Source organism: Mustelus asterias, chromosome 5 (genome assembly GCF_964213995.1).
Source record: "Mustelus asterias chromosome 5, sMusAst1.hap1.1, whole genome shotgun sequence".
Lineage (NCBI taxonomy): Eukaryota > Metazoa > Chordata > Chondrichthyes > Carcharhiniformes > Triakidae > Mustelus > Mustelus asterias.
Window position 1 is genome coordinate 26078970 of NC_135805.1, and position 17723 is coordinate 26096692.

General features: G+C 44.3%; 1 protein-coding gene across 1 annotated transcript in view; it reads right to left on the minus strand.

Annotated features, from left to right (window-relative positions):
• tpcn3 (two pore segment channel 3) overlaps window positions 1-14250 on the minus strand; it is a 55390-nt gene extending 41140 nt beyond the window's left edge. Inside the window, exons 1-2 of the mRNA XM_078212304.1 lie at window positions 13850-14250; window positions 7508-7590 (exon numbers count right to left, since the gene is read on the minus strand). Of these exons, the coding sequence (XP_078068430.1) occupies window positions 7508-7590; window positions 13850-13954 (188 nt within the window). The 5' untranslated portion in view covers window positions 13955-14250. The remainder of the gene's footprint in view (window positions 1-7507; window positions 7591-13849) is intronic.
• Window positions 14251-17723: the final 3473 nt, after the last annotated feature.

Below are 17723 nucleotides of genomic sequence, written 5' to 3' on the forward strand. Positions count from 1 at the left end.
TGACATCGTTTAAGACTTACCTGGATAGTCACATGAGCAGCCTGGGAATGGAGGGATACAAACGATTGGTCTAGTTGGACCAAGGAGCGGCACAGACTTGGAGGGCCGAAGGGACTGTTTCCTGTGCTTTACTGTTCTTTGTACTACATTCCTTCTCTATGAACGGTATGCTGTCTGTATAGTGCGCAAGAAACAATACTTTTCACTGTATCCTAATGCATGTGACAGTAATAAATCAAATCAAATATAATTCTTGCCCTTTCTGACATGTGACAGTGTCTGCAGCTCGGCCTCCAGCTCAATTACTCGGAGCTGAAGCTCCTCAAGTCGCGTTTGCATGCTTGCCCTGGATCATGCTGGTATCCAGGAACTCCCACATGGAGCAGCCATAACACATCACCTGTCTAGCCACACACACGTGCTTGAAAAGAAAATAAATAATTGAATAAACTAGGTAATTAATTAATTTTCTTTTATATATTAATCTCATCACAAATTCCTGTACTATTTTAAACCTTAGGAATAGAATAGACCTTGATCACTTGCCCAATACTCACCAATCAGCTCGTTTCTTCCCCTGTAGAGGAGCAGGAACTAGTTCTTACATGGTGAAAAAGTTAGAAAAAGCAAAAGGGGTACCTCCCTCCCCATCAAACTCCGTCACACACCAAACACTAACACTCTTGTTGAGGTCACATTCCAGTGCTGGTCATGTCACATTGAGAATGTCTTAGTTTCCACGTTCTGAACAAAGGGACCAGCTGAGCCCAAGTTACACAGAGGTCAGTTCAAGCCAGTTTCCTTAATTAACTATTTCAGCTGCTGTCAGTGGATAGCTCCTATCTTCCTGTTTAGATCCCAGGATGAGACCCGAATTTAAATAGTACTTTGCAATTAAAACGTTCAGTACAAACAAGATCAGATTTTTAGAAAGGTATTTAAGTTTCCCTCAGCTCAAACTCTCTCACTTCACCAGCGTCAAAGAACAAAGAACAGTACAGCACAGGAACAGGCCCTTTGGCCCTCCAAGTCTGTGCCGACACAGATGCCTCTCCAATCTAATTTTTTTTGCCTCTACATGGTTCATATCCCTCTATCCCCTATCTTTTCATGCATCTATCCAGATGCATCTTGAACGTCGTTATAGAATCTGCTTCCCTCCGGCAGCGCGTTCCAGGCACTTACCACCCTCTGTGAAAGACTTGTCCCTTACATCTCTTTTAAACTTTCTCCCTCTCACTCTCAACCTATGCCCCCGAGTAATTGACTCTTCGACCCTGGGAAAAAGACTGACTATCCACTCTTTCCAAGCCAGTCATAATCTTGTAAACCTCTATCAGGTCCCCCCTCATCCTCCGATGTTGCAATGAAAACAATCCAAGTTTGTTCAACCTTTCTTCATAGCCCATATCCTCCAAACCAGGCAACTTCCTGGTAAATCTCTTCCGCACCCATTCCAATGCATCAACATCCTTCCAGTAGTGTGGCAACGAGATTTGTACACAATATTCCCAAGTCTAACCAAAGTCTTATATATATCTGCAACATGATTTTCTAATTCCTATACTCAACGCCCTGACCGATGAAGGCCAGCATGCCATACGCCACTCAATACAATTAATGTTACCAGGGAGGCAGTGCTTGGTAGACTAACAGGACTGAAGGTGGACAAGTCCCCGGGCCCGGATGGAATGCATCCCAGGGTACTGAAAGAAATGTCAGAAGTAATAGTGGATGCGTTAGAACATAGAACTGTACAACACAGAACAGGCCCTTCGGCCCACGATGTTGTGCCGAGCTTTATCTGAAACCAAGATTAAGCTATCCCACTCCCTATCATCCTGGTGTGCTCCATGTGCCTATCCAATAGCCGCTTAAATGTTCTTAAAGTGTCTGACTCCACTATCACTGCAGGCAGTCCATTCCACACCCCAACCACTCTCTGCGTAAAGAACTTACCTCTGATATCTTTCCTATATCTCCCACCATGAACCCTATAGTTATGCCCCTTTGTAATGGCTCCATCCACCCGAGGAAATAGTCTTTGAACGTTCACTCTATCTATCCCCTTCATCATTTTATAAACCTCTGTTAAGTCTCCCCTCAGCCTCCTCCGCTCCAGAGAGAACAGCCCTAGCTCCCGCAACCTTTCCTCATAAGACCTACCCTCCAAACCAGGCAGCATCCTGGTAAATCTCCTCTGCACTCTTTCCAGCGCTTCCACATCCTTCTTATAGTGAGGTGACCAGATCTGCACACAATATTCCAAATATGGTCTCACCAAGGTCCTGTACAGTTGCAGCATAACCCCACGGCTCTTAAACTCCAACCCCGTTAATAAAAGCTAACACACTATAGGCCTTCTTCACAGCTCTATCCACTTGAGTGGCAACCTTTAGAGATCTCTCTGTTCCTCCACAGTCTTCAGAACCCTACCTTTGACCCTGTAATCCACATTTAAATTAGTCCTACCAAAATGAATCACCTCACATTTATCAGGGTTAAACTCCATTTGCCATTTTTCAGCCCAGCTTTGCATCTTATCTATGTCTCTTTGCAGCCTACAACAGCCCTCCACCTCATCCACTACTCCACCAATCTTGGTGTCATCAGCAAATTTACTGATCCACCCTTCAGTCCCCTCCTCTAAGTCATTAATAAAAGTCACAAAGAGCAGAGGACTAAGCACTGATCCCTGTGGCACTCCGCCACCAACCTGCCTCCAGTCCGAAAATTTTCCATCCACCACCACCCTCTGTCTTCGATCAGACAGCCAGTTACCTATCCAATCGGCCAACTTTCCCACTATCCCACACCTCCTTACTTTCATCATAAGCCGACCATGGGGGACCTTATCAAACGCCTTACTAAAATCCATGTATATGACATCAACTGCCCTACCTTCATCAACACACTTAGTTACCTCCTCAAAAAATTCTATCAAATTTGTGAGGCACGACTTGCCCTTCACGAATCCGTGCTGACTATCCCGGATTAATCCGCATCTTTCTAAATGATCGTAAATCCCATCCCGAAGAACCTTTTCCATCAATTTACCAACCACCGAAGTAAGACTAACCGGTCTATAATTACCAGGGTCATTTCTATTCCCTTCCTTAAACAGAGGAACAACATTCGCCACTCTCCAGTCCTCTGGCACCATCCCCGTGGTCAGTGAGGACCCAAAGATCAAAGCCAAAGGCTCTGCAATCTCATCTCTTGCCTCCCAAAGAATCCTAGGATATATTTCATCAGGCCCAGGGGACTTATCGACCTTCAGTTTATTCAAAACTGCCAGTACATCCTCCCTCCGAACAACTATTTCCTCCAGCCTATTAGCCTGTAACACCTTCTCTTCCTCAAAAACATGGCCCCTCTCCTTGGTGAACACTGACGAAAAGTATTCATTCGTCACGTCGCCTATCTCTACTGACTCCATACACAAGTTCCCACTGCTGTCCTTGACCGGCCCTAACCTCATCCTGGTCATTCTTTTATTCCTCAGATAAGAGTAAAAAGCCTTGGGGTTTTCCTTGATCCGACCCACCAAGGACTTCTCATGTCCCCTCCTAGCTCTCCTAAGCCCCTTTTTCAGCTCATTCCTTGCTAACTTGTAACCCTCAATCGAGCCATCTGAACCTTGTTTCCTCATCCCTACATAAGCTTCCCTCTTCCTTTTCACAAGACATTCCACTTCTTTCGTGAACCACGGTTCCCTCACTCGGCCATTTCCTCCCTGCCTGACAGGGACATACCTGTCAAGGACACCCAGTATTTGTTCCTTGAAAAAGTTCCACTTTTCATTAGTGCCTTTCCCTGACAGTTAGTGGTTATTTAACAAAATTCGTTGGATTCTGGGGTTGTGCCGGCGGATTGGAAAACGGCTAATGTTACGCCGCTGTTTAAAAAAGGAAATAGACAAAAGGCGGGTAACTACAGGCCGGTTAGCTTAACGTCTGTAGTTGGGAAAATGCTGGAATCCATCATTAAAGAAGAAATAGCAGGCCATCTGGATAAGAATGATTCGATTAAGCAGACGCAGCATGGATTCATGAGGGGAAAGTCGTGCTTGACGAACTTGTTGGATTTTTATGAAGATGTGACTAGTGCGGTTGACGGAGGGGAACCGGTGGATGTGGTGTTTTTGGATTCCCAAAAGGCATTTGATAAGGTGCCTCACAAAAGGTTGCTGAAGAAGATTGGATCACACTGAGTTGGGGGTAGGGTGTTAGCGTGGATTGGGGATTGATTATCCAACAGGAAGCAGAGAGTCAGAATAAATGGGTGCCTTTCTGTTTGGCAGATGGTAACTAGTGGCATGCCGCAGGGGTCGGTACTGGGGCCTCAACTATTTACCATTTATATAGACGATCTGGAGGAGGGGACTGAGTGTAGGGTAACAAAGTTTGCAGACGACACAAAGGAAAAGTGAATCGTGTGGAGGGCATAGAAGGTCTGCAGAGAGATTTGGACAGGCTGAGTGAGTGGGCGAGGATCTGGCAGATGGAGTATAACGTTGACAAATGCGAGGTTATTCATTTTGGAGGAAATAATAGCAAATTGGATTATTATCTAAATGGAAACAAATTACAACATGCTACCGTGCAAAGGGACCTGGGGGTCCTTGTGCATGAGACGCAAAAACCCAGTCTGCAGGTGCAACAGGTGATCAAGAAGGCAAATGGGATGTTGGCCTATATCGCAAGGGGGATAGAATATAAAAGCAGAGATGTCTTGCTGCATCTGTACAGGGCATTGGTGAGGCCGCAGCTGGAATACTGCGTGCAGTATTGGTCCCCTTGTTTGCGGAAGGATATATTGGCCTTGGAGGGAGTGCAGAGAAGGTTCACCAGTGGTGGAGGCTACCTCGCTGAATATGTTTAAATCACGGATAGATGGATTCCTGATCGGTAAGGGAATTAGGGGTTATAGGGATCAGGCGGGTAAGTGGAACTGATCCACTTCAGATCAGCCATGATCATATTGTTTGGCAAGGCAGGCTTGACGGGCTAGATGGCCTACTCCTGCTCCTATTTCTTATGTTCTTATATGCCTACTTTTCCACCGGAGTTGCCACCTTCAGGGAACTGTGGACCTGCATGCCTAGATCCCTCTGTACGCTAATATTTCGAAGGGCTCTACCATTTAAGTTGATCTTTCTCTGCATCCTAGCTATGACTGTAACACTACGTTCTGCAGTCTCTCGTTTCCTTCTCTATGAACAGTATGTTTTGTCTGTATATCGTGCAAGAAACCATACTTTTCACTGTCTGTTAATACATGTGACAATAATAAATCAAATCATTTACTGTATATTTTCCTTCTGCAATAGACCTTCCAAATCGCATCACCTCACATTTGTCCGGGTTAAATTCCATCTGCCATCTTCCGGCCCAGGTCTCCAGCCGATTTATATCCTGCTGTATCCTCTGACAATCCTCCTCACTATCCGCTATTCCCCCAATTTTTCTATCAACTGCAAATTTACTAATCAGACCACCTACATTTTCCTCCAAATCATTCATATATATTACAAACAACAGAGGCCCCAGCACTGATCCTTGTGGAAAACCACTTGTCACAGACCTCCAGTTAGAAAAGTACCCTTCCACTGCTACTCTCTGCTTTCTATGCCCAAAGCAGTTTTGTATCCATCTTACCAGCTCACCTCGGATCCCATACGACTTCACCTTCAGTATCAGCCTGCCATGGAAGAACATTATCCAAGGCTTTACTAAAGTCCATGTAAACAACACCCACTGCCCTGCCCATTTTTTCTTGTCACTTCCTCAAAAGAATTCAATCAAGTTTGAGAGATATGACCTCCCCCCTTCACAAAACCATGCTGCCCATCGCTAATAAGCCAATTCTCTTCCAGATCCTGTCCCTAAGAATCTTCTCCAATAATTACCCCACCAATGATGCAAGGCTGTAATTTCCTGGATTGTCTCTTCTGCCCTTCTTAAACAGAGGAACAATATCATCATTCCAGTTTTACAGAGAATGTGGATTTCAATCTCCCACTGTCACCATGCTTTGTTGGCTGGTTGCTCCCTGTATATAACTGCTTAGATACCATTAAGCAGTCTTGAAGAAGCAGCAGCCAAGGATTAGTTATTAACTGAATGATGTGCATATTTACATTAGAAGGTGCAGGTATGGAGAGGGCTCCATGTCATGCCCTTAAATGTTGCGTCCTACCTCTACACTGCCGAGCTGAGCTTGACGACAGGTGCCTTCTACCATGTCACTCCAAGGTTAACCTTTAGTGTACTTCCACTTTAGGAGTAGGCCATTCAGTTCCTCGAATCTGCTCCACCATTAGATTATGGCTGATCCTTTATCTCAGTGCTATCTTCCCACACTCTCCCAGTATCCCTTGATATCTTTGATATCTAGAAATCTATTCTCCTCTGCTTTGAGTACACTCAAGTGACTGAGCTCCCACAATCCTCTGGGATAGAGAATTCCAAACATTCATCCGCCGACTGAAGAAATTGCTCCTCATCTCAGTCCTAAATGTTGAGACTGTGTCCTCTGGTTCTAACCCACCCATCCTGGGAAATCATCCCTCCTGCAATTACCTTGTTGAGCCCTGTAAGAATTTTATACACTTCAATGAGGTCACCTCTCATTCTTCTAAACTCTAGAGAACACAGACCCAGTCCCCTCAATGCCCCCACATGGGAAAATCCAGCCATTCCAGGGATTAGCCTGCTGAACCTTTGTTACACTCTCACTATAGCCAGTACACCCTTCTTTAGGTAAGGAGACCAAAACGTCATACAGTACTCTAGGTGTGGTCTCAACAAGCCACTGTACAATTGCAGCAAGACTTCCTCACTCCTGTATTCCAATGCCCTTGCAATAAAGCCTAATATACCATTTGCTTTCCTAATTACTTGTTGCAGCTGCATGTTAGGTTTCAGGTGACTAAGGTGCCTTTAGACATCAACATTTCCCAATCTCTCCCCACTTAAGAAACATGCTGTTCTTCTGTTTTTCCTACCAAAGTGAATAACTCCACATTGTACTGCATCTGCCATGTATTTGCCCACTTACTCAATTTGTCTAAAATGCCATGAAGCCTTTTTAACTTCCTCTCACCATTCACATTCCCACCTAGTTTTGTGACATCAGCAAACTTGGAAGTATTGCATTTCATTCCCTGAACCAAATCATTGATATAGCTGGGGCCTAAGCACTTATCACTATGGTACTTCTCTAGTCACTGCGTTCTACTCCGAAAAAGACCCATTTATTCCTACTCTGTTTCTTATCTGCTAACCAAATCTCAATCCATGCCAATACATGACCCCCAATTCTCCTACCGGTTTCTTTGTCTCTTGGTTAATGGATTAAGGGTTGTCTGATAGTTAAGCTGACATACTTGAGGGCCTGAGAAATATAGCAGCATTTGTAATTCTTAACCTCACTAAGCATGAAACCAACAAAGGAGCTTGAAACCCGTTCCAAACTACACAATAATAAGTTATTAAAGTCTTACCTGATTGCTTGTGGTGAAGTTTCAAAATGGATGTTTCTGTTATACTGAGCGTCAGACACGTAGGCTGCAGCCAGCTGAAGTTGCTGTTAAATTGGAACACAAATTAAACATGGAAGGATGTGACTTCAAGTATCACTTACCAACAAATCGACCCGATTTCCTACAATACAACAATGGCTACTTTTCAAAAATATTCTGTTGATTATAGAGCACTTTTGGGAGGTGTCCTGTGATTACGGAAGATGCTCCATAAATGTGCACTTCCTTCCGCTTTTCATATTGTGAACATTTTTTTAATCAATTGTCACAGAATTGTGACAGCAGAAGGAGGCCATTTGTCTGCACCAGCTCTCCGAAAGAGCAATTAACCAGTGCCATTGCTCCATCTTCTCCGCATAACACTGCACATTTTACCTGTTCAGAGAATAATCCAATTCGCTCTTGAACACTTCAATCGAACCTGCCCACATTCTCCGGCAGTGCATTCCAGACCTTAACCACTCACTTCAGAAAAAAGCTTTCCCCTCCAAGCCACTCGCCCCCATCCTGACTTGGGAATATATCGTCGTTCCTTCGCAGTCGCTGGGTCAAAAGCCTGGAATTCCCTCCCTAACGGCATTGTGGGTCAACCCACAGCACATGGGCTGCAGCGATTCAAGAAGGCAGCTCACCACCACCTTCACAAGGGCAACTAGGGATGGGCAATAAATGCTGGCCAGCCAGCGACGCCCATGTCCCACAAATAAAAATAAACGTTGCCACTGCTTCTTTTGTCAATTGGCTTAAATCCGTGCCCTCTTGTTCTCGATCCTTTCACCAATGGGAACAGTTTCTCCCTACTCCTTTCTCCACTCTGCCCCCTCAAGGTTTTGAATATCTCTATCAAATCTCCTCTCAACCGCTTCTCCAGGGAAAACAGTTCTAACTTCTATCTATCTAACTAAAGTTCCTCATCCCTGGAACCATTCTCATGAATGTTTTCTACACCCTCTGCAATGCCTTCATATCTTTCCTAAGGTGCAACGCTCAAAACTGGAGGCAATACACTTGTTGAGGGCAAACCAATGTTTTATACACCTTTAACGTAACTTCCTTGCTTTTGTACTCCATGACCAATTAATAAACCCTAGGATACTCAGAATCCCTATAGTACAGAAGGAGGCCATTTGGCCCATCGAGCCTGCACCAACAACAATCCCACCCAGACTCTATCCCAGTAACCCCACATATTTATCCTGCTAATCCCCCTAACATTAAGGGGCAATTTAGCATGACCAATCTACCTAGCCCACACATCTTTGTACTGTGGGAGGAAACTCACGCAGACACAGGGAGAATGTGCAAACTCCACACAGTTAGCAGAGGCCAGAATTGAACCCGGGTCCCTGGAGCTATGAGGCAGCAGTGCTAACCACTGTGCCACCATGCTGCCTTATGCTTTTTGAACAACGCTTCCACATTCTGCATCATCCATAAATTTTGAAGCTGTGCTCCATGCACCAATGTCTATTTAAGTAAAATGGACGAGGAAGGGGGCACTTTGGAGTTGAGAGCCAGAAAAATGTTCGCTCTCGGAATGCAGCAATTGTCTCCATTTATCCGTGCCAGCCTTGAAGTTAAACCAATTTTGTGTCCTCTCTGTTTTGCCTTTCTGCCTCAAGGTTAATAATCATTATCTAAGGTGTTACATATATACTTTTTAGATACCACATTCACTGTGTTGTCTTCTAATCCGAAAAAGATTCAAGCTCAAAGGTTGCCAGTATTTTTAAAAAGTGGGTTAAAAGTGTTAACTAGTTGCTAGACTGACCTTTGCTCAGCAAGTTGGCAGTTGCAAGATTATCAATGCTTAAAGCAACTGTGTTACTGAAGTGAAATGAAAGGGCAGCCAGATACACGGTGCTCAATTAGAATTCTGTCTAAACCAACACATTCTAATTATACGTAGCTCATTCCTAGCTCGTGTTCCATGCAAGGATGTAACAATTGCCTTTTTACCTCTTCCTTCTCACCATCCAAGGCCCCCAAATGCTTCTTCCAAGCGAAAGTGATTTGCTTGTATCTCTTTCAATTTAGCCCATTGTATTTGCTGCTCGCGATATGGTATCCTCCTCGTGTTGAGACCAGGACTGGATGGTCACGGTCTCCCAGTGGGACCAGATAAAATAGAGAGAGAGGATGTCCGTCTCTGTTCGCACCCTCGACCATTTTCAAGGCTGTGGGCCTCAGAACCCATCCACACCCATGGGGAATGAAACAGCCAGAACTGTGGGCTCATTGAGAACCCGCCCCAGATAGACCTGATTTTCACGGAGGACAGCTTGACTTTACGTTTAAAATAACTTTCTTGCTTTTGTACTCTATGCCACTATTGATAAAGCCCAGGATCAAATATGCTTTATTAACCTCAATGAAGCGTGTACACATATACACCCAGCTCCCTTTGCTCTTGCGATCTCTTTAGAATTGTATCGTTTATTATATATTGCGTTCTCTCGATTGGGGGTGGCACGATGGCACAGTGGTTAGCACTGCTGCCTCACAGCGCCTGGGACTCGGGTTCAATTCCGGCCTTGGGTCACTGCCTGTGCAGAGTTTGCATGTCCTCCCCGTGTCTGCGTGGGTTTCCTCCGGGTGCTCCAATTTTCTCCCACAGTCCAAAGACGTGCAGGTCAGGTTGATTGGCCATGCTAAATTGCTACTCCATGTCAGGGGGACTAACAGGGTAAATACGTGACGCTACAAGTATAGGGGCAGGGTGGGATTGTGTTGGGTGCAGACTCGATGGGCCAAATGGCCTCCTTCTGCACTGTAAGGATTTTATGATTCTTCAAACCAAAATGAATGACTGCAGTTTCCTGTTCACAAGCTTTTTGAATTTTTCCAGGTACCTGCAATCCATCTATTAAGCCCATTGACCAGAACAACACTCCTGGGCAAGGAATGGAGAAGGAGAAGGGAAAAGGAAGAGAAAGCAAGTCGGACTTTGGCTCACTTGCCCAGATGGCTACAGGAGGACACGCTTTAAAATGGAAGCTTGGAACTACTAATTCCTCTGCGGGGCATGTACAGTATTCCAATGCGCCGACTCATTTATAGAATTTAAAAGGATAGGCGGATCTGTTACTTGGTTAAGTATTATTTCCAAAGGTCCAAGTCAAGCTGCAAGCGTTAACTTTGTGGCTGCCGTAACGGCTTCAAGTCCCCTAACAAAACCTTGTCATCAAGATATTACATTTAAACCTAACAGTCGGTTTCACAAATGGCTTTTGACCAATGCAGATCATGGGTGAGTTGATCGAGGTTTTCATGTCATGAACGGATGAGACAAAGTTGACAGGGTTTGACTGTTTCCAATATCTGAGGGGCCCCAGGTTCAAGTGTGAGATTTAGAACACAGGGCACGGCCAATGTCTTTAAACAGGTTGTGGAAATCACTTCCAGGGATAATGAGAGACAGATACAATGGGACACACTGATGCAGGTGGGCAAATGTGATTAAGATTAGCAGCTCACAGGGAGGGTGAACGTTGTTCCAACGCATTTTACTGCAATGTCAATGCATTTCTAGGATTTCCTGGAGGAATCCCTTGTGCCATTACTGACACCACATGAAGGCAGTCACATAACTGCCTCTCATACTGGTGCATATCGAGATGGTGATACTGGGGTTGCATTGAAGAGTAATGGAGAAAATTACCCCCCTTGGTCTGTAGCTCACCATTAATTCAGTAATTCTGTGTGGATGGAACAAATCCAAGTACAGCAACCCCCTACCCACTTTCCTGTGAGATGCGATCACTGGTCCAGACTTCACTGGACATGGACCAGGGCAGAATTTACTGGTTAGCTGGATGATCTTCCACAAGACGACACAACATAGGGACACAGGAATTAGGTGCAGAAGTAGGCAATTCAGCCCTTCAAGCCTGCTCCGCCATTCAATCAGATCATGGCTGATCTCTTCCTTGTCTCAAATCCACCTGCCTAACTGTCCCAATACCCCTTCAACCCATTTTTAAAAATCAGAAATATGTCTATCTCCTTCTTGAAACCATTCAATAATTCAGATTCCACTGCACTATGGGGACAGCAAGTTCCACAAATTTTCACCACCCTCTGCAAGTAGTAGTTCCTCCTCATCTATCGCCTCTCAACCTATACACGCGACCTCTTGTTCTAGATTGCCCCACAAGAGGAAACATTTGGTCTATGTTTATTTTATCAATCCCTTTCAAAATTTTATATACCTCAATCAGATCCCCTCTCATCCTTCTAGACTCCTGTGAGTATAAACCCAAACTGTTTAATCTTTCCTCATACGTCAACCCTTTCATTCCCGGAATCGATCTGGTGAACCTCCTCTGAACTGCCTCCAATGTCACCACATCCTTCCTCAAACAAGGAGACAAAAACTGGACACAATACTCCAGATGTGGTTTCACCAACATCCTATACAATTGCAACAACACTTCTCTATTTTTATACTTCAGTCCTTTTGCAATTAATGCTAACATCCCACTTGCCCTTTTTATTACGTGCTGCACCTGCATACCGACTTTCTGTGATTCATGAACAAAGACACCCAGATCCCTCTGCATGGACACATTTTAAATCTGCTTTCCATTTAGGTAATAATTTGCCTTTCTATTTTTTTCTGCCAAAATGGAAAACCTCACACTTATCCACATTAGACTCCATCTGTCAAATTTGGGTCCATTCTCCTAGCCTATCTAGATCCATTTGTAAAATCTTTATCGTCTCTTCATCTGCAAATTTTGCTATGTTATACTCTGTCCCTGCTTGCAGGTCATTTATAGAGATTATAAACAGTTGAGGTTTGCTGACTGACCTCTGCGACACCCCACTACTTACAGTTCGTCATCCAGAGAAGGACCCATTTCTCCCGACCCTCTGTTTTCTGTCAGTCAGCCAACCCTCAATCCAATCTAATACTGTACTTCCAATCCGTTGCAATCTCACCCCTTCTGGGTCAGTCTTTTATGTGGCACCTTGTCAAACGACTTCTGATATAACACATCCAAAGGTTCCCCACTATCCATCTTGTTGGTTATGTTCTCAAAGAATTCAAGTAAGTTTGTCAAGCATGACTAACCCTTCATAAAACCATGCCGACAATGGTGGATTCAGCTTTGCCTTTCCAAATGCTCAATCATCTCCTTAATGATTGATTCCAGCAACTGCCCCATCACAGATGTCAAGCTAACCAGTCTATAGTTTCCTACTTTTTGAATAGGCAAGCTGTGCCCCGATGTTTGAATCACGAAGTAAACATATATGAAAGTTATAGTCGCTAGTTTTCAGCCCAAATCACAAAAAAAAACTTCCCACTCACTTAGAAAATCAACCAGGGAAAGGACTGGGTAATAGCCACTAATTATGGAATTCCTTCCCACCACTCTGCTTAGATTTGTGACTTTTAAACTGTGCAAATGAACTAATTCTCAAACCACACATCGATGCTCAACACACACAGACACAAGCATCAATGTTCAGCTCGTACACACACCTCTCTCCAATCCATTGACTCTGTCTACACTTCCCACTGCCTCGGCAAAGCAGCCAGCATAATCAAAGACCCCACGCACCCTGGACATCCTCTCTTCCACCTTCTTCCGTCGGGAAAAAGATACAAGTCTGAGGTCAGGTACCAACCGACTCAAGAACAGCTTCTTCCCTGCTGCCGTGAGACTTTTCAATGGACTTACCTTGCATTAAGTTGATCTTTCTCTACACCCTGGCTATGACTGTAACACTACCTTCTGCACGCTCGCCTTTCCTTCTCTATAAACGGTATGCTTTGTCTGTATAGTGCGGCAAGAAACAATACTTTTCACTGTATACTAATGCATGTGACAATAATAAACCAAATACACAAACATCAATGCTCAAATTGTTATCAATTTATTGAAGTGCACTTGCGTATTTACCCCTGTCCAAATGTACAAAATTATACACTAAATGCATTAGGAATAGAGTTTTCGTACTTGATTTATGATTGTCACATGAATTGGGATACAGTGAAAAGTATTGTTACACACACACACACGCTAATGCTTAAAACCAGGCGGGAAACCAGCTTTAATAAACTGCTCGGTCTGCAGAATCAGCCTGAGGAAAACTGTCCCGCTGCAGTGTTAACCGTCGGTCGAGTTTTATCTCTTGTGAACACAGGATTTTCCCGGCGCTGGGGTGGGGGGTACAACCAAGCAACTCCCCCGGTATTGAAAACCATATATACCAAGTACAGGGGGGGATTTGTGACAAGAAGAAACCTCACTGCACTATTCCAGAGTGAGTGAAAAGACAGAAGGTGCTCACCTCATCATCCACGGTCAGCTGACAGAAGTTGTGCTGGACTTTCTGAAACTTTTCACCGGCTTCTCCCTCGGCTTTGCCCGCTGCAGCCGGCGTGTTGTCCGACATGGTCCCTCCCTCAGCCAGCTGGAGCCCCGGCTTGTGCTCGGAGAGGACCCCCTCCTCCTGTCTGCCTTGTCCGCGGGAGCCTGCTTTTCTCCTTCTTGCGAACTTGAGCGTAGTTTCCGTCCCAAAAAAAAACCTTTTTTCCCTCGTGTTTCCTCTTGTCAAAATCTCCCCCAGTTTAATATTCACGTGAAGCAATGAAAAGAATACTTTCCTTTAAAGTTATAGATCTTCCAGTTCGAAATAACACCACATATAATGTGGTAATCCTTTTGTTTCTACACACCAATCCAGCCGTCATGTGATAACCGGGGAGGGAATAGCGGAAAGAGTGCAGACAGGGTATATTTACAATGTCCTCCTTTCTCCTCAGAGTGAGGAGTTTGGGATAAGTGTTTGCTCCTCGTGGTGTTTTGCCAATCAGAGTCAATGTTGGAAAGACATTTTGTTGCATTCACTGTAGAGTGTCTACTTTGCACGCATGTTGTACTTGTGTGTTGGTAGTCACAAACCTTTGTGCTCAGAAACAGGATCATTGCGTGTCTCCCCCCCCCCCCCCTTTAAAATGTGTTCATTTATTTGTGTCACAAGTAGGCTTTTATTAACACTGCAATGAAGTTACTGTGAAAATCCCCCTAATCGCCACACTCCGGCGCCTGTTCAGGTAACACGGAGGGAGAATTTAGCATGGCCAATGCACCTAACCAGCACGTCTTTCGGATTCTGGGAGGAAACCGGGGGAAACTCACGCAGACACAAGGGAGAACGTGCAGACAGTGACCCAAGCCGGGAATCGAACCCAGGTCCCTGGCGCTGTGAGGCAGCAGTGCTAACCACCCTGCAGCCCCAGCAACATACGTTGATAGATTTAATTAGGTGTTATCAATTTATTGAAGTGCACTTGCATATTTACTCCTGTCCAAATGTACAAAATTATACACTAAATGCATTAGGAATAGAGTTTTCATACTTGATTTGATTTATGATTGTCACATGAATTGGGTACAGTGAAAAGTATTGTTTCTTGCGGGCTATACAGAAAAAGAATATCGTTCATAGAGTACCTAGGGGAGAAAGAAAGGAGAGGGTGCAGAATGTAGTGTTACATTCATAGCTAGGGTGTAGAGAAAGATCAACTTAATATAAAGTAGGTCCATTCAAAAGTTTAATGGCAGCAGGGAAGAAGCTGTTTTTGGGTTGGTTGGTACGTGACCTCGGACTTTTGGATCTTTTTCCCGACGGAAGAAGGTGGAAGAGAACAGGTCCGGGGTGTGTGGGGTCCTTGATTATGCTGGCTGCTTTCCTGAGGCAGCGGGAAGTGTAGACGGAGTCAATGGATGGAAGATTGATTCCAAAATCCTGGAACTCTATCCTTAGCAACACAATGGGTTTACCTACACCTCGCAGACCGCAGAGCAATTAGGAATGGGCAGCAGACACTGGCCATGCAAGCTACACTTGCATCCTATCAATGGATAAAAGAACAAATCTCTGGGTTTATTGAAAACCATACTATGAATTGCATGTTACAACAAACACATCCATAAAGACTGCAGCACTGTTATCCAATAGGATTTCAATTCACACCAAACTCGTTGTCATCAAGTCACCAAATTTGACATATGCAATATTAAAAAAAACAAATGTGCTATCCTTCAAAAGGAGGTTTGAGGATTTAAACAGTCAGCAATCAAGACCAATACACTTCTGTCAGAGCCAGAAAAACAGCTTCAAAAGTTTTTTGCAAAGGAAGCCTGCACCATACAATCTCAAGGTCGGTTAAAAAAAAACCACCCTTGTGTCCTGTTTCTGGTGTGTGCTATAGTTTATTTTAAAAACAATATCTTCAAGAGCAAGTTGTTGCTATTTTACCAGAATTGATACATTAGGCAACTCGGGGAGGGATAAGAATTGACAAATCTCTATCTATATATAAGTTTCTATGCTCCAACTCTTGCGTTGCTTATGCCCTGTAGCCTGCTATTTCCAAACACAGCACCCAGAAATTTAATAGGTCATTGGCTCATGGCTAACCCTCTATAATCACTCCATTTGCACAATTTAGACTCTATTCCCATTGGCCCAGTTTGCCAAAATTGGATACTTCAATTCTCACTGGCAGTCATGCATCGTGGTGTGTCATTCCTATACCTCGACTGTTTCACAAAAATCACCAGCTAACTGACCAGCCAAATTCTCCAGCTAACATCCCCTATCACTGGATTCCTCCCAAATATGTTGAGACCAATCATATAAATGTCCTCCAAGAAGTAGAGAATGTTTACAGCACAGAAAGAGACCATTTGGCCAGCTGTGTCTGGGCTGGCCCTTTGTAAAGTAATTCACCCACTGCCATTCCTGTCCTTTCCCCAGAGCCCTACAGATTGTCCCTTTTCAAATAATATCCCAATTCCTATCTGAAAAATTTCAGTAAACCCAGAGTTGTCTCCACCACACTCTAGGACAATGCATTTCAGATCCCAGCCAACTGCTGGGGGTGAAAAAGTTGTTCTTCATGTCATCATTGCTTCTTTGGCTTATCACCTCAAATCTTTGCCTTCTGTTTCTTGATATTTGTCACAAGGAGAATATTTTCTTCCTATCTAGTTTATCAGACACCTCATGATTTTGAATAACTCTATCAAAATCACCTCTTAACCTTCTTTTTTGCCAGGAGAACAGTCCCAAATTCTCCTAACTTTATTTGTAACCGAAGATGCTGGAGTGATGACAATGTCACTAGGCTAGAAATACAGAGGCCCAAGCTAATGCTTTGGGAACATAGAAACATTGAAACTAGAAGCAGGAACAGGCGGCACGGTAGCACAGTGGTTAGCACTGCTGCTTCACAGCTCCAGGGTCCCGGGTTCGATTCCCGGCTCGGGTCACTGTCTGTGTGGAGTTTGCACATTCTCCTTGTGTCTGCATGGGTTTCCTCCGGGTGCTCCGGTTTCCTCCCACAGTCCAAAGATGTGCGGGTTAGGTTGATTGGCCAGGTTAAAAAAAAAAAATTGCCCCTTAGAGTCCTGGGATGCGTAGGTTAGAGGGATTAGCGGGTAAATATGTGGGGGTAGGGCCTGGGTGGGATTGTGGTCGGTGCAGACTCGATGGGCCGAATGGCCTCCTTCTGCACTGTAGGGTTTCTATTCTATTCTATTCTATTCAGCCCTTCGAACCTGAATGATGATCAGCCATTCATTTTGATCATGGCTGATCATCAAATTCAATATCGTAATCCCCCCTCCCTCCCATATCCCTTGATCCCTTTAGCCCCAAGAGTTATGTCTAATTTCTACTTGAAATTAGGTAACGTTTTGGCTTCAACTACTTTCTGAGGTAGTTAATTCCACACATTCACCATCCTCTGAATGAAGAAATTTCTCCTCACCTCAGTTCTAAAAGGTTTATCCCTTATCCTCAACTATGACCGGCTAAGAGGGGATCTTATTGAAGCATATAAGATGATTAGAGGTTTAGATAGGGTGGATAGTGATAGCCTTTTTCCTCTGATGGAGAAATCCAGCACGAGGGGGCATGGCTTTAAATTGAGGGGGGGTAGTTATAGAACCGATGTCAGGGGTAGGTTCTTTACCCAGAGGGTGGTGAGGGATTGGAATGCCCTGCCAGCATCAGTAGTAAATGCGCCTAGTTTGGGGGCGTTTAAGAGATCCGTAGATTCATGGACGAAAAGAAATTGGTTTAGGTTGGAGGGTCACAGTTTTTTTTTAACTGGTCGGTGCAACATCGTGGGCCGAAGGGCCTGTTCTGCGTT